At 36.2% G+C, this 22,337-nt stretch overlaps 1 protein-coding gene across 4 annotated transcripts; it reads right to left on the bottom strand.

Annotated features, from left to right (window-relative positions):
- Positions 1–2,726: 2,726 nt before the first annotated feature.
- Positions 2,727–6,904, bottom strand: LOC104908333 (uncharacterized). Of its 4 annotated transcripts, none has more exons than XR_007274216.1 (6): positions 6,804–6,904; positions 6,511–6,673; positions 6,062–6,155; positions 5,193–5,392; positions 3,088–3,237; positions 2,727–2,955 (listed from the first exon to the last, which is right to left on the bottom strand). XR_007274216.1 is itself a non-coding variant. In XM_010697426.3 (6 exons), exons 1-5 carry the CDS (start codon positions 6,861–6,863, stop codon positions 3,099–3,101), a joined length of 633 nt encoding a protein of 210 aa, XP_010695728.2. In that variant the 5' UTR covers positions 6,864–6,904; the 3' UTR covers positions 2,727–2,955; positions 3,088–3,098. The 4 variants fall into 4 exon arrangements, 3 of the variants coding, with proteins under 3 accessions (XP_010695728.2, XP_010695729.2, XP_048500374.1); XM_010697426.3 differs by having other exon boundaries at positions 3,088–3,214; XM_010697427.3 differs by lacking the exon at positions 6,062–6,155 and having other exon boundaries at positions 3,088–3,214; positions 5,193–5,444.
- Between the last annotated feature and the right edge of the window lie 15,433 nt (positions 6,905–22,337).

Below are 22,337 nucleotides of genomic sequence, written 5' to 3'. Positions count from 1 at the left end.
ATAATATGAAGACCAACTGAAAAATAAAGAAGTCTAACTGAAACAGTGTAAATGCTAACTAAAATTTCATTAGACAAAATGAAGTAATATGAACCCAAATGAAAACTAAATGAGTCTAACTGAAAACTAATAAGTCTAACTGAAAAGTAAATTAGTCTAACTGAAAAGTAAATAAGTCTAACTGACAACTAAATAAGTCTAACTGAAAACTAAATAAGTCTAACTGAAATAATAATAAGTCTAAATGAAAATAAAGAAGTCTAACTGAAATAGTGAAATGCTAACTGAAAATTTCATAGACTAAATGAAGTAATATGAAGCAACTGAAAACTAAATAGTCTAACTGAAAACTAAATAGTCTAACTGAAAACTAAATAAGTCTAACTGAAAACTAAATAAGTCTAACTAAAACGTAATAAGTCTAACTGAAAACTTAATAAGTCTAACTGAAAACTAAATAAGTCTAACTGAAAACTAAATAAGTCTAACTGAATTATAAATAAGTCTAACTGAAAATGTTAATTGAAAAATTTATACCTTTTCAATTGCATTGCCCATTGCCTTATCTTGATCAGTGAAAATTGTCTTTGGCTCTTGTTGGCACATTGCTCTCTTGAATGTTTCTAGTAGCCATTCAAAGCTCTCTTCCTTTTCATTAGTTATGAAAGCACATGCAAACATTGTTGTTTTCCAATGGCAATTTATGCCAACAAATGGTGCACATATCAGTCCATATTTGTTTGTCCTATAGTTGTGTCGAATATCATAACATCTCCATATGCTTTGAAGTCCTCCAACATCATTGAATCTCGCCAAAAGTAGCTGACAATGTTGTTATGTTCCCCAAATTTCAGCCTGTAGAAGAATGCAGGATCATCATCCGCTCTTTGCTGAAGTAAGTCCAACACGCTCTGCATATCCTTTCCTTCAACCAATCTTGTTCTGTACTGTGTGATATAGTTTAGATGGTCCCTTTTTGTGTGGCCCACTACTTCTTCTGATCCAGCCTCATGACACAAAAAGTTGTATGCATGCATTGGCTTTATGCCAGATTCAACCATTGTTTCTATTAGTTGTCCTTTTTGTTCAGTTATCTTCCTTTCTGATTTCAGATGATGTATTTCTTGTTGTATTACCAACTCATGGTTGTGCTGCAACTCATGAGCTACTACAACAAAGTCTTGACCAGGTTTTTCTTGCTTAAATCTGACCATGGCTTTGCATGCTGTTCTTGTTTCATTGACTACTCTTTCCTTTCTTTCCTTGGTTGGCTGCTCAACATCTGGTATCTGAACATGTGTTGTTGTGTGTCTTTTTCTTTTGGTTCTGTTATTTTGTTTGTTGATTTTGAGGCTCCTTCCTTTGAGCAAACCAAGTAGAATTCGTATATATGAATTATCAATTCTCCTCCTCCTTAGAGTTTGTTTCCTAATACTAAATCCTAATGCTCTTGAGTGTGCTTGATACAAGTTGTAACCATCTTTGTGATCTGTAACATGTCTCCCTATTAAACTGCTACTGATATTTCGTCATTGATGTACTTGAGATATTCATGTTCAGCTGTTGAGTTCATTGACAAAAAATAAGGACACTAACTGAAAGAACAAAACACTAACTGAAAACTAAACAAGTGTAGCTGAAAATATTGTAATAGTATCAAATGAAAGAATCATTATACTAAATGAAATAATTTAAGAACCAACTGAAAAGAAAATAAGTCTAACTGAAAAGTAAATAAGTCTGACTGAAGAGTAAATAAGTCTAACTGAAAACTAAATAAAGTCTAACTGAAGAGTAAATAAGTCTAACTGAAAATAAATAAGTCTAACTGAAGAGTAAAATATCTAACTGAAAACTAAATAAGTCTAACTGAAAACTAAATAAGTTAACTGAAAACAATAAGTCTAACTGAAATAAATAAGTCTAACTGAAAATAAATAAGTCTAACTGAAAACTAAATAAGTCTAACTGAAAACTAAATTAGTCTAACTGAAAAGTAAACTAGTCTAACTGAAAACTAAATAAGTTTAACTGAATAATAAATAAGTCTAACTGAATAATAAATAAGTCTAACTGAAAAAGAAGTTAATGAGTGAAAAACAGACTTTTGTTGCAATGTAAATGCTAATTTTAGACATACTAACTGATACAATCGAAATTCTAACTGAAAATGAGTAAATGCAATTGAAAATTAATTTTAGACATACACCTGTTTCTTTGTCTTCTTTTCCAGCTGATTCTTCATGTAATTTCTTTCTTCTTTTTTTCTGATGTGAAATCTGTGTTATGTTTTTCATTGTTTAGTTCAATTTGTAATGTGAGATCTGTGTCACCTTTCTCATTGCTTAGATAAATTTGTAATGAACTTCCGATTTGTGAATTCGAATCTTCGGTTGACATTCTTGCTTGAACTAGATTTAAGAAGTGGAATGTTCAAATGAGATTTAATTGCAGGGAGAAAGTGGATCTGTACGATATTTTGCCGTTGTTTTTGTTTTTGAACAATGGCGGATGAAGCGCTTGAAGGGGATGAAGCTGTTGTTTTTGTTTTTTTTTAAATTTTTTCGGTCTTTATTAACGCGCGCGCGCGTGCCTCGTCCGATGAGAATGTTGTGTCGGACGAGTCCGACACAATACGTTCTCTACTTTTTATCCTCAAGGGGAAAAAGTAAAGCAGTTAAGGCAGCAGCATTGGTTATGATGAGCCATAAGGGCTACATTTGTCGCATGTTAATAAAATCTGCTGTTATGTTATGTCAACGAATCAGTTGATGTACTTTCCTTACCATATTTCTATTGCTTCAACAGTTTACCACCATTGAGATAAAAGTTTGAAAATGTACTATAATGATGGAAAGATCTAGCTGCAGTCGGAACAGAATATTTAGAAGCAAAGTTAACTGACGTATTCAGTCCTGAAATCAGAAAAGGTTGTGCAGAACTGCAACTTAATACCTGTACAGAACATGTAAAAAGATTGTCATCAATCAAGATTTATAAAAAAGCAAACAGCAATGTTAGAAGTATAACTGCGGGCCTTTATGAATGTAGAGACAAGAGGCGGATGCAACTGAACATGTAACTAACCGTTACAGTAATCACCATGGATCGTCAGCATCAGAGATGGCGGCAAGCAGTGTAGACCTAAGATCCTCAATTTCCTTCAGCAATTTCTCATTCTCAGCATTCCCTTCATGAATCTCAGTTTCCAGGGCTGCAATTGGAGTAATTTGCAATCTAAATAGAGGCAGATAACCAGTATGTTTGCATGTGAAGTATGTTCAAAGTTGTCGCACTTTAGATTCCATCACATGTAAGATGGTGATTACTTAATCCAAACAACAAATCTTAAACTTGGTGATGGACGGAAAATAGAGCCTCATGTAGAGGAGAGAAGATAATGGAATATAGATCCTTCAGCCATTGATGTTAAACTTTCCAGTTTCATCGTAACTTTTTCTTTCCATTACAAGGTCAATGTTAAAATCAAGCAGCAAAACCAGACCCTTATCAGGACGTAAACAAAGATCACTAAAGATCACTAAAGATAACAGCGGATGTGAGTGTCATAAGTTCAGTACTGAGGATAAGGGAGAAGGATATGGAACGGATATAGTAATAATAATGGAAGTAATTTGTAGTAGTAGTGACTTGTCTGGTATATAAGCACAGGCAACGGGATCTCCTCAGATCAAGTCAGCACACCTGCTATTCGGCCATCTTGAATAAGAAAGTAAGAACGCAGTCAAAATATATTTTGGTAACACCTCCCTTAAGCAGAAGATACAATATTTGAGTTATGGGTCGATCCTGTTTTCTAGTTCGATAAACTACTTACTGCAACTCAACAAACATGACACAGCTAAATGAAATACTACTCATGAGAGGAAAGCTTTAGGTCTCCAATACCTATAGCAAAAGTAATGATTGGTAATAAATATAATAACTATATGCCATTTCCCATATGAAATAAATCAATCTCTTCCAATGTCCCATAGCAATAAGGCAGCCACAAACAAAGTTATAAATCACAAAAGATGTCAGCTACAAGTTTGGGGGATTGATGGCTTTGAGTTGGATTTATAAATTAACTACCAAAGACAGTAGTCAAGTAGCTTGAGCTGAAAGAGAACCCAATAATCATAAGCAAGCAAGGGAGAAGCCTTCAGGCAAAGGTTGAAATAGAGCTCCTAGGCTATTGCCATTTGCCACTTGTAATAATTCTTGATCTAGGAACAAGTCTTGGCATATGTGGAAATCTGGTACTCAGGGTAATAAATCTCGGCTGCATCACCACATTGTGTCTGCCTTGCAATGTTTTTCAAATTATAGCGATTTTGATAGTAGGCTATGATAGCCATAACCATCCGCATTTGCCGTGAAAGGGGTACCACAGTTATTGCACATCATGACCACCCGAAATTTGAAACTGATTCAGTGATTTAGTTCGCATTGAAGCATGGACGATTGGACTCCATAGGCTATTACTAATAGTAAGAAGGTCATCCAATTATTCTAGAGTTAAAAGGAGGTCTCCCACATGTTTGAAACACGTCTATCTTAGACAACAAGAACGATGACCAGCTGTCTTACTGAAATGAAAAAAGGTAACTAGAAATTCTGTCTTCTACACAGGAGATAGAACGTCTGAAATAGCTTCAATAATTTGCGTAATCAAGCATCAATTCAGTACCATTATGCCATGGAATCGTGTAGAAACATCATTAGATGAAGAGAGAATACGTCATACGCTATAGCAACAAAAACATATGAAGTAAAAGTATCACATAAGGTTAAAATGGCACCGCAAGCAACCAATGCAATTTGCAAGTGCAGTAACATAGATTCTCAACAGAGTTTGCTGCTAACTATTTAGGCAGTTTCAGCTTTCGATTGCAGTGGACTATTTAGAAATCCCATTAGAAATGTGCAGAAAATTCATATTTGTTGGAGAGTAAGGCTGATGTCAATTTGATTGGGTTTAAATTTTAGCCTGTACAATTGGGAGAAAAGAAGCAGTACATGTCATCTACAATGTGTTACACTATATTGTACATGCAGTAGATCACCAAGCATTGATTAGTGGCTGACATGCCATGTGAACTCAAGTATACAGGCGAAAGATGAGTCAAAAAACAATTGCATATTGAAATTCACAGTGCCAAAAAGATAAATAAGAGGAAGAATAATACCAGAACTAGAATTATAAAGATCTTCAAGAATCTCATTAGAAAGTGCTGACACTGAACTTTTGAAACTGGTATATGTCTGATTAAGCTTATGGATCTCTTCCTCGAGATATTCATTCTCCAGCAACAATTTTCTCAGTTCATTGCTTTCTTCACCTTCAATGCTCTTTTGAAATTCAATGCACGCCATGGAGAAACTTTTCCTATCCAGCAATTCTAGGGTTAATCCCATACAGATAATCTTGTCTTGTGGCTCTAAAGCAAATGTGAAAAAAAAACTTTAAAAAAGGGATTGAGTAATGTTTGCAATCTTTTCTGAACTCCGTATACAGCATAAACCACAAACTGTATATTTGATATAATCCAACTGAATCCTAGCAACATCAACCCATCTTATTCTTTTCCAAGATTGCGAAGACTAATCATCAACAAAAGGGATTTTGTTTCTTAGCAATGCCCTGAGCAGAAATTATAAATATCCTTTATCAAACTGTCATATCAGTTCTGTATCTTAAAATGAATCAAGCTCATTAATGATAGCTTCTCCATTTTGAAAAACTCAATACTTCAGAACTCTTGAGTCTATCGAAAATCAATTGCCTCCTTGAAGCTAGACAACTAAAACCCTGTTTACTAGTCGGTAATATAATAGATGGTTGAAATGGTATAATTTTGCAAGGAAAATCTGATGCTAATGTCCAAAGTTACATCGTCATGTTCAGGAAATAAGGACCTTGTTCTTAAAGAACACAAACACATAAAAATAGTCATGCATAATCCAGACTGTTTATAAGCTGTCCCCAACAACCTTTTTGTTCTCAGCTTCTTTTACAAAGGAATATTGAAGTAATAATTACAGCTTTAAACATTACCGCTTCTCATTCAAGATCTCAAGCAGGCCATCTTTTTTCCTCCTTTGATAATTAATCTCCTCAGTCAAAACTGCTACTGATTTTCTTGAGTTAACTATGAATTAAAAAGAAGTTGCTGTAATAACGAGAACTCGCATACAGGAGTGAAGCATTCAGCCACAGATGATACAGATTGTGCATGATAATATGACAATTACTTCATCACTTAAAATGAATGTGAACAAGTAGAAACAAATCAAAAATATTATTTGATATTATTCATCAATTTTATGATTCAAATACAATCCAACCTCACTTGAAATCGCTAACATAGTAACATGAAGAACTTAAATATGATTTTTTGGCATTCATCAACCGAAGTTCGACTTTTAATGTTGATAATCCAAATTAAAATGTGATATCTCGTCTTAAACAGAAGAATATCATCTCAAAAATCAAACCAGTATTACCTGTGACAGCAATCAAACCACTTAGTTCAAATTGCGATACGTAGATCAATTTCATGAGTTCAGATTCTCTGGCAGCCAGAAAATTCTCAATCTCCTCACTTTTGACAATTTCAGATTCGATTTCTCTTGTAATTTGAATATTGGATTCGATTTCATCGTTAACCTGACAAAGGTTTTACGCATTTGCTGAGATTTTGATGGAAAAAAACAGTGAAAATCCTAGGTAAGGAAGACGACGAAATTGAGTCATTCAGATAATGCGCAAGAATGAGAAAATTGGAATTGGATTAAACCTTGTCAAGCATGTCCTTGAGAGTTGAAATTTGGAGGAGGATCGCACCCGTGTCGTCCATCCCCCTCTCTCCTTCAAATTATCCCGCGAATGATTCTGGGGTAACGGGGCCACTACTAATAGAGACTAGTCTTATAATTTAGAGATGGCGAACAATGCAGGCTAATACAGACCATCTCTTGAGTCGTGTGAGCCGAGCTCGTGAAAACCCGGTCTAACCCGGCTCGAACTATTAAATTTGTGGATGGATTGTGGGTCAATTTTTTTTAGTCCAACCCACGAAAGTTCGTTACTAAAATCGCTCGGACCGATCCACGAATCGGTCTACCCCGACTAATGAACCGAACCAGTCCAATCCAACTAATTATTCCACCAAATTGTGTATATTTTAATCAAATTATATGTATTTTAATCAAATTGCATATATTAGTAATTGTTTGTCATTATAAACGAAAAGTTCCCAATTAAGGGGATGAATGTTACCCACAACTACAAGGCCACAATACTTAGTGGGATTTGGCAGCTTGATACAGTTACCCATAGATTCCTCTATCTCTCTCATTAGCATTCCTATCGTATCTCTCTGGATCCTCTGTGTCTTTCTTCTCCCGCCGCAACAACCACCAAAACAAACATATCTTGTCGTTGCTTCCCTCAAGACGTCCCTGCACGCGCACTCCTTCTATACTTCCACTCCATGGCCATCACACTCCTCCACCTCTTTCTAATCCCTTCAACCACCACAACCACCACCTTCGGCCACCATAACTTCTTCTCGAATTTCAATTCATATCCACTAGTGGAAAAATATGCAAGGGTTGGGTCAAAACAACCCTAAGGGTTGCGTATTTGGCCAGCAGCCCTTCAGCCAAAAGGAAGGGCTGCGGTTTAGGGAGAAAAACCACAACCCTTCACTTTTAGAAGGGTTGTGGTTTAATAAAAAACGCAGCCCTTCATAATCAAAATGACTGTGTTTTTAATAAACCACAACCCTTCTATAATAGAAGGGCTGCAGTTTATGCCTAAAACCGCAGCCCTTTTTCAATTTTTTTAAAAACAATACCTAATGCCAACCCCAAGCACCCCCATCCAATGCCACCTCCATCCAATGCCACCTCCATCCAATGCCACCCAAGCCCACCCACCTGACCACCCACATGCCCACCTGCCACACCCCACCCCCACCCCTGCACACCCACATGCACACCCTCTACCCACCTGCCACACCCCACCCCATCCCTGCCCACCCACCTGCACACCTGCACACCTTCGGCCCACCTCCCCACACCCTTGCCCATCCACATACCACCTCCCCCACCCACCTGCACACCTCTACCCACATCCCATACCCACCCCACCCTTGCCCACCCTCTACCCACCTCCCCACACCCTTGCCCACCCATCTGCCCACTTGCCACACCTCTCCTCACCCCACCCCTACCCACCACCCCACTCCCCTGCCCACTTACCTACCCACCTGCCACACCCCACCCCATCCCTACCCACCCACCTGCCCACCCAAAGACCACCTCCCACACCCCACCCTACCCCTGCCCACCCACATGCTCATCCACATACCACCTCTCACACCCCATGCCCATTTCCCACACCCTCTTACTTTGGGTTTTTTCTCACTAGTGGAAAAATATAAACAAATGCAATAGAAAAACAAATTGTAAATAAATTCAAAATATATTGAAATAATATATAAAGTGTACATAGAATTGAAAAAGTGTACATATATTAGGAAAGATAATCCTCCCAAAATATTCATAAACAATCGTCACAAAGGTAAGTCGCCAACTTATCCCGAACTTCATTTAACTCCTCCATGGTAAAACCCTTCAAACTTCTATTCATATAAACCTTGCAAAAACGACCAAGGAATAAAACACATACTATAAGAATTCAATCATTTACCGTAGTCTAAAGTTCTAAAATTACATATACCTTCTTAAAATTAAACCAACAATAAATTGAAGGTTAAAAATCTGCGCACTCGTTATATTATACCTTATATAGTCAAATTCATAAAAAAAATTGGAGTTCAATGACTCAAAATCTAATACTTGGACGCGAAAAGGTCAAAATAGGCCTAAAAAATCACATTCACGCTCCCGAAATTCGACCAACAACTAATGCAAGCCTAAATATATACACAATAGTTATATTAGACCTCATATTATCATGTTCAAATTTGATTTGGGCTTAAATGACTCGAGAAATACAGACGCGAATCGGCCAAAATAGACCTAAAATCATGTTTACGTTCCCGAAATTCGAAATACAACAAATGCTAGCCTAAAAATCTACACACTAGTTATATTATACCTTATATTACCATGTTCAAAAATAATTTTGGGTTGAATGACTCAAAATCTAATAATTGGACGCGAAAAGGCCAAAATAGGCCTTAAATGACATTTTTTCGAATATTTGCTACTTTGGTTTCTAAAGCTATTAACTATTACCCATCGATCTAATCTAAACTAACATAATATATATACTAATAAGTTACATACCGTTTGAAGATCATTGATGTTAGTGCAACGGTTGACGATATCGAATATGAACCTCATGACGTAATAACCACATGCAAGTCCATCGTCTTGTTGCGGACACTTTAAATTTCACCAAAACATGCATCCAAAGACATTCATGTTAGATGTGTATAAGTATGTAGCGAAAAAGGATGTTTCTATATATATGGACAAGCAAATTACTCACATTACCTCGACTGATATCCAAACAGGGGCTTTTGCTAGTCCAAGTTTTCGTCCACTAGTTTTCTTCATCACACTACATCAATACATCATTATAAGATCATGTAATATATATATATATATATATATATATATATATATTTATATATATATATATTATAATATATATATATATATATATATATATATATATATATATATAGAGTATTGGTTAGGCTACCTATTTAACAATGATTTGAGGAGTAAGGACCATGGTGGTTTTAATTCGCCGCAATGAATCAAAGTGGTACATTTGGTTAATTGACAAACACATTGCAACAAGTGTCCAATGAGCGCTATAACAAGGAAATATAATATTAATCATAGAACAATAGAACTTCATTATCGAATAAATAGAAGTAAAGTGGGTTTAACAGACGTACCTTTCAAAATATGGGACAAGGATGATCTGAACTCCTAAACGAGATGATGCTTTCAAACTCATTTTGATGTAATCTTTCACTTCGACTTTGTTTTTCAAGCAATTGCCATCTCGTAATATGTTTGGACATAACCAACCAAACATATTTGGGCCACTTGATCCATTCAATTCATTGTATAATAACCTGAGAAATAATATTGATTACTAGTAAACTTACTTATTATGGAAGTTGATTTGAAAACTAATTAAACATATACTTATTATGTATTACCTCATGAAAGTTTGGATCATGAAAACACATAAATCTTGCCCACATAAGCATTCTTTGATATCGACCTTAGAAATGAAGGTCGATGACTCCTCAATGTAGTGGAAATATTATGCATCCAAAACAACCTCTATTGCACTATCGTCGGTTAAATCACTACTACACTCATGCAACCAAAAGCATGGAATAGTGAGGCCTCGCAACACCACTGGATCAACAATAAATGGGTTTTTTGCACATGAAATATTTGCCTTCACCTTCTTATCAGGTGAACCGGCTTTTCTTTGCCATCCTGTCATGTTAACCCACCTTTCACAAAATCTAATAATTAGTTAGGAGTAAAGATATTACTAACTATACATATATACATATACATATATATATATATATATATACATATATATATACATATATATATATATACATATATATATATATACATATATATATATATATATACATATATATATATATATGTATATATATATACATATATATATATATATATATATATATCATAGGAAATAGAAAACCAAAGACGCATATATATAGTATGTTAATCATTGTACCTTATCTGAAAATCGCACCAATGAACGCGATCATAGAACATAACTGCCAACTACATGGCTCAGCAAATGTAGACCAACTTCTTGCCGCGGTAGCTGAAGAGGTAACTCTTCAAAACCACTGACGATTGCATTGATGGTGACCACATAGTGGTTATCCTCCACTAACTTGTTATGCAAGCGTACTCGGTCACTCGGGGCTGTGCATGGCCATATGCTACCAGAATGAATCTATCAGGACCATCCCCTCGATCTAAGAGTTCGCATGCGTTCTCCTCCTTTGAAAAAACAACTCCATTTATATTAGTTCATTGAAAAACTCCATTGGAAAAAGTACAATAGTTGTTTATAATTAATAAAGCAAATGGATGAAGTTATTACCTTCAACTCGGGTACTGGAGGTGGATCAGATGAAGGTATCATCTGATCATCGGATCCTCGTGGATCACCGGTCGGTTGAGGGATAATGACACTACTTCCCTTCTGCAAGGCAAATGTTGGTAAAACCATTTGCTCCAAAATGGCGTTGAAGTTATGTGTCTTCTCCTCCCGAATGGCAACCTTAATAGACTCCAAATCTATAACCGGCAAATTCACACTACTTACACTTGATTTTGTGGCTGTAGTGTATTGATCGCCATAAACCTTTCTCAACCCGAGGCGGACACCTCCTACGCCCCTGACGCGTCCACGGTGGTCCCGTCCTAAAGTCTCGTGCAATGCATCGATGTGTCCTTTAGGAGTGAACTCACCAAATGCCTCTTTTTTTCCTTCAAGCCAATCTACATAAGGATAAGAGAGAAATTCTCGTGAATGCAAAAGTTATATTATGCCTTATATAACCATAATAAAAAAGAAATTGGGTTAAATTACTCAAAATCTATGAATTGTATGCGAAATGGCCAAAATAGGCCTAAAATCACATTTACGTTCCCAAAATTCAAACAACAACAAAATTGAAGGTAAAAATCTGCACACTACTTATATTATACTTTATATAGTCATAGTTAAAAATAAATTGGGACTAAATGACTCAAAAGCTATAAATTGGACGCGAGATGGCCAAAATAGGCCTAAAATCACATTTACGTTCCCAAAATTCGACCAACAACAAAATTGAAGGTAAAAATCTACGCACTACTTATGTTATACCTTATATAGTCATAGTAAACAAGAAATTGGGGTTAAATGATTCAAAAGCTATTAATTGCATGCGAAATGGCCAAAATAGGCCTTAGATGACATTTACGTTCCCAAAATTCATATAATTTGAAGATGTGGACATGATTATTGTGAAGATTAACATTCTATCTCATACTATTATATTCAACACTATATTGGGGGTTACATCACTTGGAATATAAGCAAAATAACATTTTTTGTCTACTTTACAATGGCGTTGGCTATCTGTTGTGTACCGGGATTAGGCAACACTCTTTTCCCCTTAGCATATATCAACCCCATGCATCGAACACCACCAATCGATGACTCTATCTGGTTGGAACCCCTGTGTATCTGTGGTGGTTGAGCTGGTCTCCGTTGCCGTTGTCGACCCCGTAGTGTGGTAATGGGCGAACATCCACTTCTCTCTCGCCTCATTGTACGAATACGCATCTAAATGATGATAATACTTACGTGCTTTTGCGCTCGCACTACTTTTCTCACGTCTTTCCTAAAATATAATTTACAAACAAAGCAAGTTTTTTTAAAAAAAAATTAGAGCTAAGTGTAGTTAAATATTAGTATAATATTCTTACAATAGGTTGTGGAGTATTGTTTTTGGCAACAAATGCCTCCCACTGTGCCGGTGTGATGTTCCTCCAAATCTGAAATGGTAATTTGGAAGGTTCGACTGATGCTTCCGGTGAAGCGTGAGAACCAGATGGCGTTTCTACTTCTTATATTTTCTTCTTCTTTGTACCTACAACTTTCCTCCGCTTAGTGATCCACCCGGACACTAACTTGGCCTTGAAATCTCTAAATCTCTCGGCAATGACGGATAGAAATAAGCTCTTCTTTGCTTCATCATCCTCGATATTGAAAATATTTTACAATAAAACACATTTCACTTATTAGTTTCCGCAATTGTTGTAATTTATATGATATCATTAATATTACACTTATATATAACTAGATAATGAATAAAATAAACGTTATTATATGTGAACCTTACTATAGTATCCTCCCATAAACACTTCTTCAAGCCCTCGAGAACCTCTTTCCATGAGTGTACAATGAAAAGTTTTCGCATGCAAAGACCAATTTGCATGCCAGGCCATATATGCCTCCACTTTCCACAAGGTTGCCCCAAATGATCGTACTCCAAAGTCATTAGGGTGTGTTTTCTAGTGACTTTGTAGGTCCCCTTCCTTTTCTCTTTTTTGTGTCCGACGAATTCCTATGAATTCTTCAACTTTGTGCACATACCTCTTCACGTCGAGGTCGGTCTTGCATGTAATCATTTTCCATCATAGCATTTTCATCCGCTTCTTTCTCAAGCTTAGTAACGAATTCACCATCAAGATCCCGATCCTTCACATCACCTTTATCTTGTTCCTTTCTCTCATCACACGACTCATCCTCGGTAGTGTTTTCACTACCCGAGCTCTCCACCCTTTGCAAATCAGCCATCTCCCTGAAATTGTAGAAAAAAGTTCATTAATATATATAGCTCAAAGAAAAAAAAATTTACAAGCCACACTAAGAGGATAGGGGTGTGGGAGGGGTATGTAGGGGTGGGGGAGTGGGTGGGGGGAAGTGGGCAGAGGTGGGGAAGGGGTGGGCAGGGGGTTGGGAAGGGGTGGGCAGGGGGTTGGGAGAGGTGGGTAGAGGTGGGGGAGGGGTGTGTGCAGGGGGTGGGGGGAGGTGGGGGAGGGGTGTGCAGGGGTAGGGGAAGGGTGGGGAAGGGGTTGGGGGAGGTGTGGGGAGGTGGGTGTGGGAGGGGTGGGGAAGTGCATAGTGAGCAAGTGTGGATTGGGGAGGTGTGGGGTGGGTAGGGGTGGGTGTGGGGAGGTGGGTGGGGGTCGGTGCAGGGTGGGCAGAGGTGCACAGACCACCTCTTCCCATCCTGCACACTTCCACACCCACCCCTACCCACCCCACACCTCCCCACCCAAACACTGCCCACCTCCCCTCCCCACCACATCCCGCCCCTGCACACCCCTCCCCTATCCATAGTCGAGAATAGGCCAAAATATGCCTAAAATTACATTTAAGTTCTCGAAATTCGACCAACAACTAATGCAAACCTAAAAATCTATACACTAGTTATATAATACCTCACATTATCATGTTCAAAAAGAATTTCGGGTTAAATGACTCCAAAAGCACAAATTGGACGGAAAAAGGCCAAAATAGGCCTAAAATCACATTTACGTTCCCAAAATTCGACCAACAACAAATGCAAACCTAAAAGTCTACACATTAGTTATATAATACCTCATATTATCATGTTCAAAATTAATTTGGGGTTAAATGACTCCAAAAGTACAAATTGGACGGGAAAAGGCCGAATTAGGCCTAAAACCACATTTATGTTCTCGAAATTTGACCAACAACTAATGCAAACATAAAAATCTACACACTAGTTATATAATACCTCATATTATCGTGTTTTAAAAAGAATTTGTGGTTAAATGACTCCAAAAGTACCAATTGGACGGAAAAAGGCCTAAAATCACATGACAACTTCATCTAGCTCATCAACAAATCAAACAAAAAATAAAACATGCAAAGAAATTAAACTAGTTACCTCTTAACATAAGTGATGAGAAATGAAAAGAGAATAGATAGCTGGAATGTTATTTGCCTTGCTAAGTCTCTTTTCCTACAATTAAAAAAATCTACATTGCACATTTTAAGCACATAATTAATTTAGAAAATTAAATTAACTAAAAGAGTGGACATGGGCTATACAAATAAGATTACGCATGATCATTAGACATCAATGTGCTACATTAAAAGAGGATTATGCGACTAAGTGAATTGTTAACTAATCACATAATCACACCCTCCCCAACCCCTGCACACCATCACACACACCCTCCCCATCACCACACCCACCCTCCCACACCCCCTGCCCACCCTCCCCAAGCCTCTGCCACACCTCTGCCCACCCTCCCCCACCCCTGCCCAGCATCCCCAGCCCTCCCCCACATACACCTTCCCACACCCCCTGCCCACCCTCCCCCACCACTGCCAACTCCTAAGTTTTCACTCTTCTCCAATATCTCTCATTCACTACTCATGTGATGAAAAAAACACACTCTTTAAGGGGTTAGGAAATGAGCAACTACAAACTACATTATAGTAAAAACAACTAACATCCTTAGCTTGGAATCGCAAAATTTGCATTAATGTATTCGGAAAGTTAAAAAAAAATGAAAAGAGGGGAATTACCTTTAGAGTAGGAGAGGAGAGAGTGAAGGTGGCGCTGTGTTGTGGTGGTGGTGCGTGGTGGTGGAGCATGTAACTAGAAACCCGCATATAGCATGCAACTAAAACACCCTTAGCTTGGAGAAGAAAAGAGAGGAGAAAATCGATGTATCATCGGTGGTGTTGTGTCGTCATCGGTTGAGAAGAGAAAACCGATGGTGTGTCGTTGGTGGTTGAATTAGGGATCTGGTGAGTGAGAATGAGAGGGAGTAAGTGAGTGAGTGAGAGTGAGAGCGAGAGAAATTCATGCTGTGCGTAGTCTAAAGATGTGCGCACATTTTTAGTCAAGGAAGGGCTGTGTATAGCCCTTCACCGCAACCCTTCTAAAGTGAAGGATTGCGGTTAAATGGGAAACCGCATCCCTTCACATAAAGGGTTGCCTATGGTCTAAAACCGCAGCCCTTCGTATCGAAAGGGCTGCGTTTTCTAGATCACCGCAACCCTTCATACTTAAGGACGCGTTTTCTAAAAAATGCAGCCCTTAAAGCGCAACCCTTCCAGTTTTTGTCCTCTAGTGATCAACTCTTTCTATATGAGTGTAATTTTCCCAAATTTAGGCTTAGGGTTGTGGAAATCGTACTTTGTTTGATTTCTTTATCAATTATAGCTACTAATCGAACTCACGATTTGGACCGGCGATTCCTTTGATCGTTATCAAAATTGAACTTTAGATCTTACTAATTCGAAGTTTTATTTGGGAATGATGTTTAAATTTTTCAGAAATTTTGGAGTTTTAGAATGCAAATTATATAATACACCTCTTTTTTTAGAGTATGAGGAGGCAAATTTTTAGAGTATTAGTGTGCTAATTTTGGTTTCTTCCTTATTCTTCATACAATTTGCATTTCAAGTTTAGTAAGAATACCTTTTTTCTGTTTTCCAGATTGAACTTGCAACTGCTTGGCTTGCTGCTCATAATTGTTTATGGTGCTTCAATTATTATTGCGGCTAAAATTAAAGTCACAAAAAATGAATGTTAGACTTTAAACTTTTACAGGGATTATGAAGAAATCATTTGTATTCGAGTTGTGGTAATGACACTTATTTGGTTATTGTGGATAGATTGACCAAATCTGCTGTGTTTATACACATTAAGGAGACATGGAAAAAGAAGCAACTTGCTAAGACATACATTAGGCATGTGGTAAGACTACATGGAGTTGCAAAGGATATCATTTCTGAACTGATTCTAGGTTTTTTTCGAAATTTTGAAAAAAGGTCCAATTAAATCTTGGGACAACTTCGAAGATGAGTACAACCTTTCACCCTGCAACTGATGGTCAGACTGAGAGGATTAACCAGATTAGGGAGGATATGTTGAGAGCATGTGCTATTGACTTTTAAGGTAGTTGGGAGGGCCAATTAGACCTGATTGAGTTTTCTTATAACAATAGCTATCATGCGAGCATTAAGATGACACTTTTTGATGCATTATATGGACGGAAGTGTAGAAGCCCCATTTGTTGGAATGACTTTAGTGAAAATATAGTCTTGGGGACAGAATTCATTGAGGAAACCGTCAAGAATGTCAGACGGATTCAAGCTAGAATTCAAGCTGTGCAAGATAGGCAGAAGAGTTATGCTGACTTGAAACAACGCGAAGATGAGTTTGCCATAAGTGAAAAGGTGTTCTTGAAAGTATCACCCACTAAGGGCGTCATGAGATTTTGGAAAAAGGGCAAGTTAAGTGCTAAGTATGTAGCCCATATGCGATTTTGGAAAGAATTGGGAAAGTAGCCTATAGATTTGCATTGCCAATAAAGTTTGAAAACATGCATGATGTGTTCCAGATTTCCCCAATCAAATGCTATATCCCTGATGAGCGTCATGTCCTAGAGCCTGAATGGATTCAGATCGCTAATAGCATCACATATGAGGAAAGACCTGTCAAGATTCTCGACAGGAAAGTGCGTAGTACACACAATAAAGACGTCCACATCGTGAAAGTACTTTGGTCTAACCACAAGTCTAAGTGGCAGTGTGGGAAACGAATATGAGATAAAAAAGAAGTATCCAGACTTATTCCTTGAGATGAGTTACGATGGCGTAATTCGTTTTCTTTAAGGGGGATAGAATGCGATAAATTTCGCGCTTTTTGTCTATTTTTATGAGATTTTCATGCATATGTATGCCTTTTGTGGGCAATTTCCACATCTTAGTGCAAAAGAAGTAGATTCTCCGCATAAGAAAACGTATTCATTAGTAACACAAGTGTTTTCAGTTAGTAAAAGTGTGCACATAAGTGGCATAATATTTTTCAAAGGAAATATGAGTTTCAAACTTTTGAAAATGTGGGAGTTTTTCGTGTCAAGTTTCGGGACGAAACTTCTTTTAAGAGGGGTATACCGTAATCCCCCGTAATTTTATGAATTTTATAATATCTCTGAGTTTGCCTATTTTTAAGTTTTGAAAGAGAGTTTTCTTAAAATTTTTGGTTTTCATGCCCATGTTTCGGGACGAAACTTCTTTTAAGAGGGGTAGATTGTAATCCCCCATAATTTTATGAATTTTATAAATATATTTAAAGTATATTTATAAATGATTTTAATATTTTATGAGTCGAATTATTTTAATGTTTGATTATTTTGAGGAGTTATAAGAGTTTTATGGTTTTTTTTATTTCTTAAATTAATTAAATATTTTATTAAGTGAAACTTTAATTATTTAAAGAGTAGTATTTAAAGTATATTTAATTATTAAATTAAGCTTATGGGTTGAGGAGCCCAATTTGTAGCCTTTTGAGTCTATTTGAAAGCCCAAAGGAGTAATTCTTTTTCTAATAAGACTCCTATTCTCATGTACTCCTAATTCTACTAGGATTAGGGAAAGAGAACCTATAAATACTTCATTAAACCTCACATGATTCATATTTTCATATTTGACTTTTGTTTTCCACTAATTCTTCTTTCCTCTTTCCCTCCCTTCAATCGACTTTTCCTTCTTTGCTTCACTCGACTTTTGCTCGGTTTCCCACTCGTTTTTCTCTCACCCGAATCTAATTGTCCAGATTTCTCATAGTTCCATTTATTTTTAGCCAAAATTCATTATGGGAAATTTGTAGATCTCGAAAAGTTAATGAACTTAGGCTCAAGAATCACTCGAGTCCGATTATTATTCCATCAATTATGGCCTCTGCAAGTTTCGCAATTTTGCTGTCATATTTCACTCGCGATTTCGATATTTCACTCTTTTTCTCCCTTTTTCTTTTGATTCTTTTCCTCGTTTTCTTATATATTGATATCATATATATTAACTTAATATTTCTAAGTATTATTTTGTTAAATTATTGTTTAAAGATTGTATCTTTAATGATTTCAGACTGTATGTTTCATATTATTACTCAAAAAAAAAATTCAGATTTAATATTTTATGTTCAAGGTAAGATTTAAATATTAAAGTCTTGATTTTTTAGGTTTTAAAAGCCTATTTTAGTAGTACCATATTTTAGCGTTTGAAATATTTAATATTTGGTGTCAAAAGAATTTTAGAAAAGGTTTTGACACGTTTTTAAGTGAAGTTTTATTGCTGTAAATTTATTGGTATATTGATATACCAATGTTTTATATTTTGTTAGGCGGAGATTATTCCCTAGACAACTTTTAGAGTAGAAAAGTGGCCTCATATGTGTTATGTGATATAGTATCATGATTTAAGGAGGAAAAGATGTAATATCATGTATAGGAACTTTATAAGTTCATATGTGATTTTTAGTATGATTACATTTTATATGTTTTATGCCTGTGTGCAAGCATGTTAATTATGAGATTGATTATGAGTTAAAGATTGTCATGCTTGCATCAATAATTTCATACAAACATGACAATCTTCAACTCATAATCAATCTTATAATTAACTTGCTTGCACACAGGCATATAACATGTAAAATTCAATCATACTAGAAATCACATATGAACTTATAATTAATGTTCCTATACATGATACTACAACTTTTCCTCCTTAAATCATGATACTATATCACATAACACATAGGTACGTACGTAACTTGTGTAGACAAATTGAGAGACCACTTTTCTACATTAAAAGTTGTCTAGGAAATAATCTCCGCCTAACAAAATACAAAACATTGGTATAATAAATATACCAAATAAATTTTACAGTAATAAAACTTCACTTAAAAACGTGTCAAAACCTTTTATAAAATTCTTTTGACACCAAAGATTAAATAATTCAAACCCTAAAATATGGTACTACTAAAATAGGCTTTTAAAACCACAAAAATCAAGACTTTAATATTTAAATCTCACCTTGAACATAAAATGTTAAATCTGAATTTTTTTTGTGCTTACTAATATGAAACATATCATCTGAAATAATTAAAGATACAATATTTAAACAATGATTTAACAAAATAATACTAGAACTATTAAATCAATATATAAGAATCAAAAGAAAAAGGGAGAAAAAGAGTGAAATACCGAAATCGCGAGTGAAATATGGCAGCAAAATTGCGAAACTTGCATCGGCAATAACTGATAAAATAATAATCGAAATTGAGTGATTCTTGAGCCTAAGTTCAATAAATTTTTGAGATATACAATTTTTCCAGAAGAAAGTTTTGGCTAAAAATAAATGGAACTAAATCTCGACAATCAGATTCGGCTGAGAGAAAAAGCGAGTGACAAACCGAGCAAAAGTCGAGTGAAGCAAATAAGGAAAAATCGAGTGACGGGAGGGAAAGAGGAAAGAAGAATTAGTAGAAAACAAAAGCCAAATATGAAAATATGAATCATGGGAGGTTTAATGAAGTATTTATAGATTCCCTTTCCCTAATCCTAGTAGAATTAGGAGTACATAAGAATAAAATTCTTATTAGGAAAAGAATTACTCCTTTGGGATTTCCAATAGACTCAAAAGACTACAAATTGGGCTCCTCAACCCATAAGCTTAATTTAATAATTAAATATACTTTAAATACTACTCTTTAAATAATTAAAGTTCCACTTAATGAAACATTTAATTAATTTAAGAAATAAAAACCATAAAACTCTTTTAAATCCTCAAAATAATCAAACACTAAAATAATTCGACTCATAAAATATTAAAATTATTTATAAATATACTTTAAATATATTTATAAAATTCATAAAATTACGGGGGATTACAATATAACTCTTAAACTAAGTTTTGTCCTGAAACTTTGGCACGAAAAACAAAGCTTTTAAGAAAACTCTCTTTCAAAACTTTAAAGTAGGCAAACTCGGAGATATTATAAAATTCATAAAATTACGGGGGATTACAGTCTACCCCTCTTAAAAGATGTTTCGTCCCGAAACATGACACAAAAAATTCCCACATTTTCAAAAGTTTGAAACTTATATTTCCTGTGAAAAATATTGTGCCACTTATGTGCACACTTTTACTAACTTAAAAACTTGTGTTACTTATGAACACATTTTCTTCAGCGGAAAAATCTACTTCTTTTTCACTAACATGTGCAAGTTGCCCACAATAGGCATACATATGCATGTAAAAAATCTCATAAAAATAGATAAAAAACGCAAAATTTATCGCATTCTATCCCCCTTAAAGAAAACGAGTTACGCCATCGTAACTCACCTGAAGGAATAAGTCTGGATACTTCTTTTTCATCTCATATTCGGCTTCCCACGCTGCCTCTTCAGACTCGTGGTTAGACCAAAGTACTTTCATGATGTGGACGTCCTTATTGCGTGTACTACGCACTTTTTTGTCGAGAATCTTGACATGTCTTTCCTCATATGTAAGGCTACTATCGATCTGAATCCGTTCAGGCTCTAGGACATGACGCCCATTAGGGATATCACATTTGAGTTGCGAAATATGGAACACATCATGCACCTTTTCAAACTTCATTGGCAATGCCAATCTATAGGCTACTTCCCAATTCGTTCCAAAATCTCATATGGGCCTACATACTTAGCACTTAACTTGCCCTTTTTCCCGAATCTCATGACGCCCTTAGTGGGTGATACTTTCAAGAACACCTTATCACTTATGGCAAACTCCTCTTCGCGTCGTTTCAAGTCAGCATAACTCTTCTGCCTATCTTGCACAACTTGAATTCTAGCATGAATCCGTCTGTCATTCTTGACGGTTTCCTCAATGAATTCTGTCCCCAAAACTATATTTTCACTAAAGTCATTCCAACAAATGGGGCTTCTACACTTTCGTCCATATAATGCCTCAAAAGGTCTACTGTCATAAGAAAACTCAATCAGGTCTAATTGGTCCTCCCAACTACCTTGAAAGTCAATAACACATGCTCTCAACATATCCTCCATAGTATGGTTAGTCCTCTCAGTCTGACCATCAGTCACAGGGTGAAAGGCTGTAGTCATCTTCAATGTTGTCCCAAGATTTAATTGGACATTTTTTCCAACATTTCGAAAGAAACCTAGAATCACGGTCAGAAATGATATCCTTTGGAACTCCATGTAGTCTTACCACATGCCTAATGTATGTCTTAGCAAGTTGCTTCTTTTTCCATGTCTCCTTAATGGGTATAAACACAACAAATTTGGTCAATCTATCCACAATAACCAAATAAGTGTCATTACCACTCCTTGTTTTAGGTAAGGCACACAAAGTCCATATAAATAGAATCCCACTTTCATCTAGGAACTTTTAAGGGTTGAGCCTTCCCCATGGGTCTCTTATGATCTATCTTCACCTTCTGACAAGTTAGGTACTTAGACACATACTCAGCTACTTCTCGCTTCATATTTGGCCACCAATAGATACCCTTAAGGTCCTTATAAAACTTATCACCCCCAGGGTGCACAGAATATGGAGTATTATGCCCCTCATCCATAAGGCGTTTCTTAAGATCATTACATTTCTATGGTACACACCACCTCCCTTTAAACCTTAAACTCCCATCATCATGAATCTTAAAGTCAACTTTCTTACCTTGCTTCATTTTCTCATTGATCTTATCTAGGTGCTCATCCCCAACTTGACCCTCTTTGATCTCGTCAAAAACTGACCAACCCAAAGATAGAGCGCTAAGTCTTGCCTCACTTTCCCCAGGATTTAAGAGTTCTAGGATCAACCTTTGCATTCTCGACACAACTCCTCAGGGACTATCAAGGCACTCAAGCTATGACTCGATTCTACTCAAGGC

This window comes from Beta vulgaris, chromosome 5 (genome assembly GCF_026745355.1).
Source record: "Beta vulgaris subsp. vulgaris cultivar EL10 chromosome 5, EL10.2, whole genome shotgun sequence".
Classification (NCBI taxonomy): Eukaryota; Viridiplantae; Streptophyta; class Magnoliopsida; order Caryophyllales; family Amaranthaceae; genus Beta; species Beta vulgaris.
The sequence above is the reverse complement of the archived record's forward strand: the minus strand, read 5'-3'. Positions and strand labels throughout refer to the sequence as shown.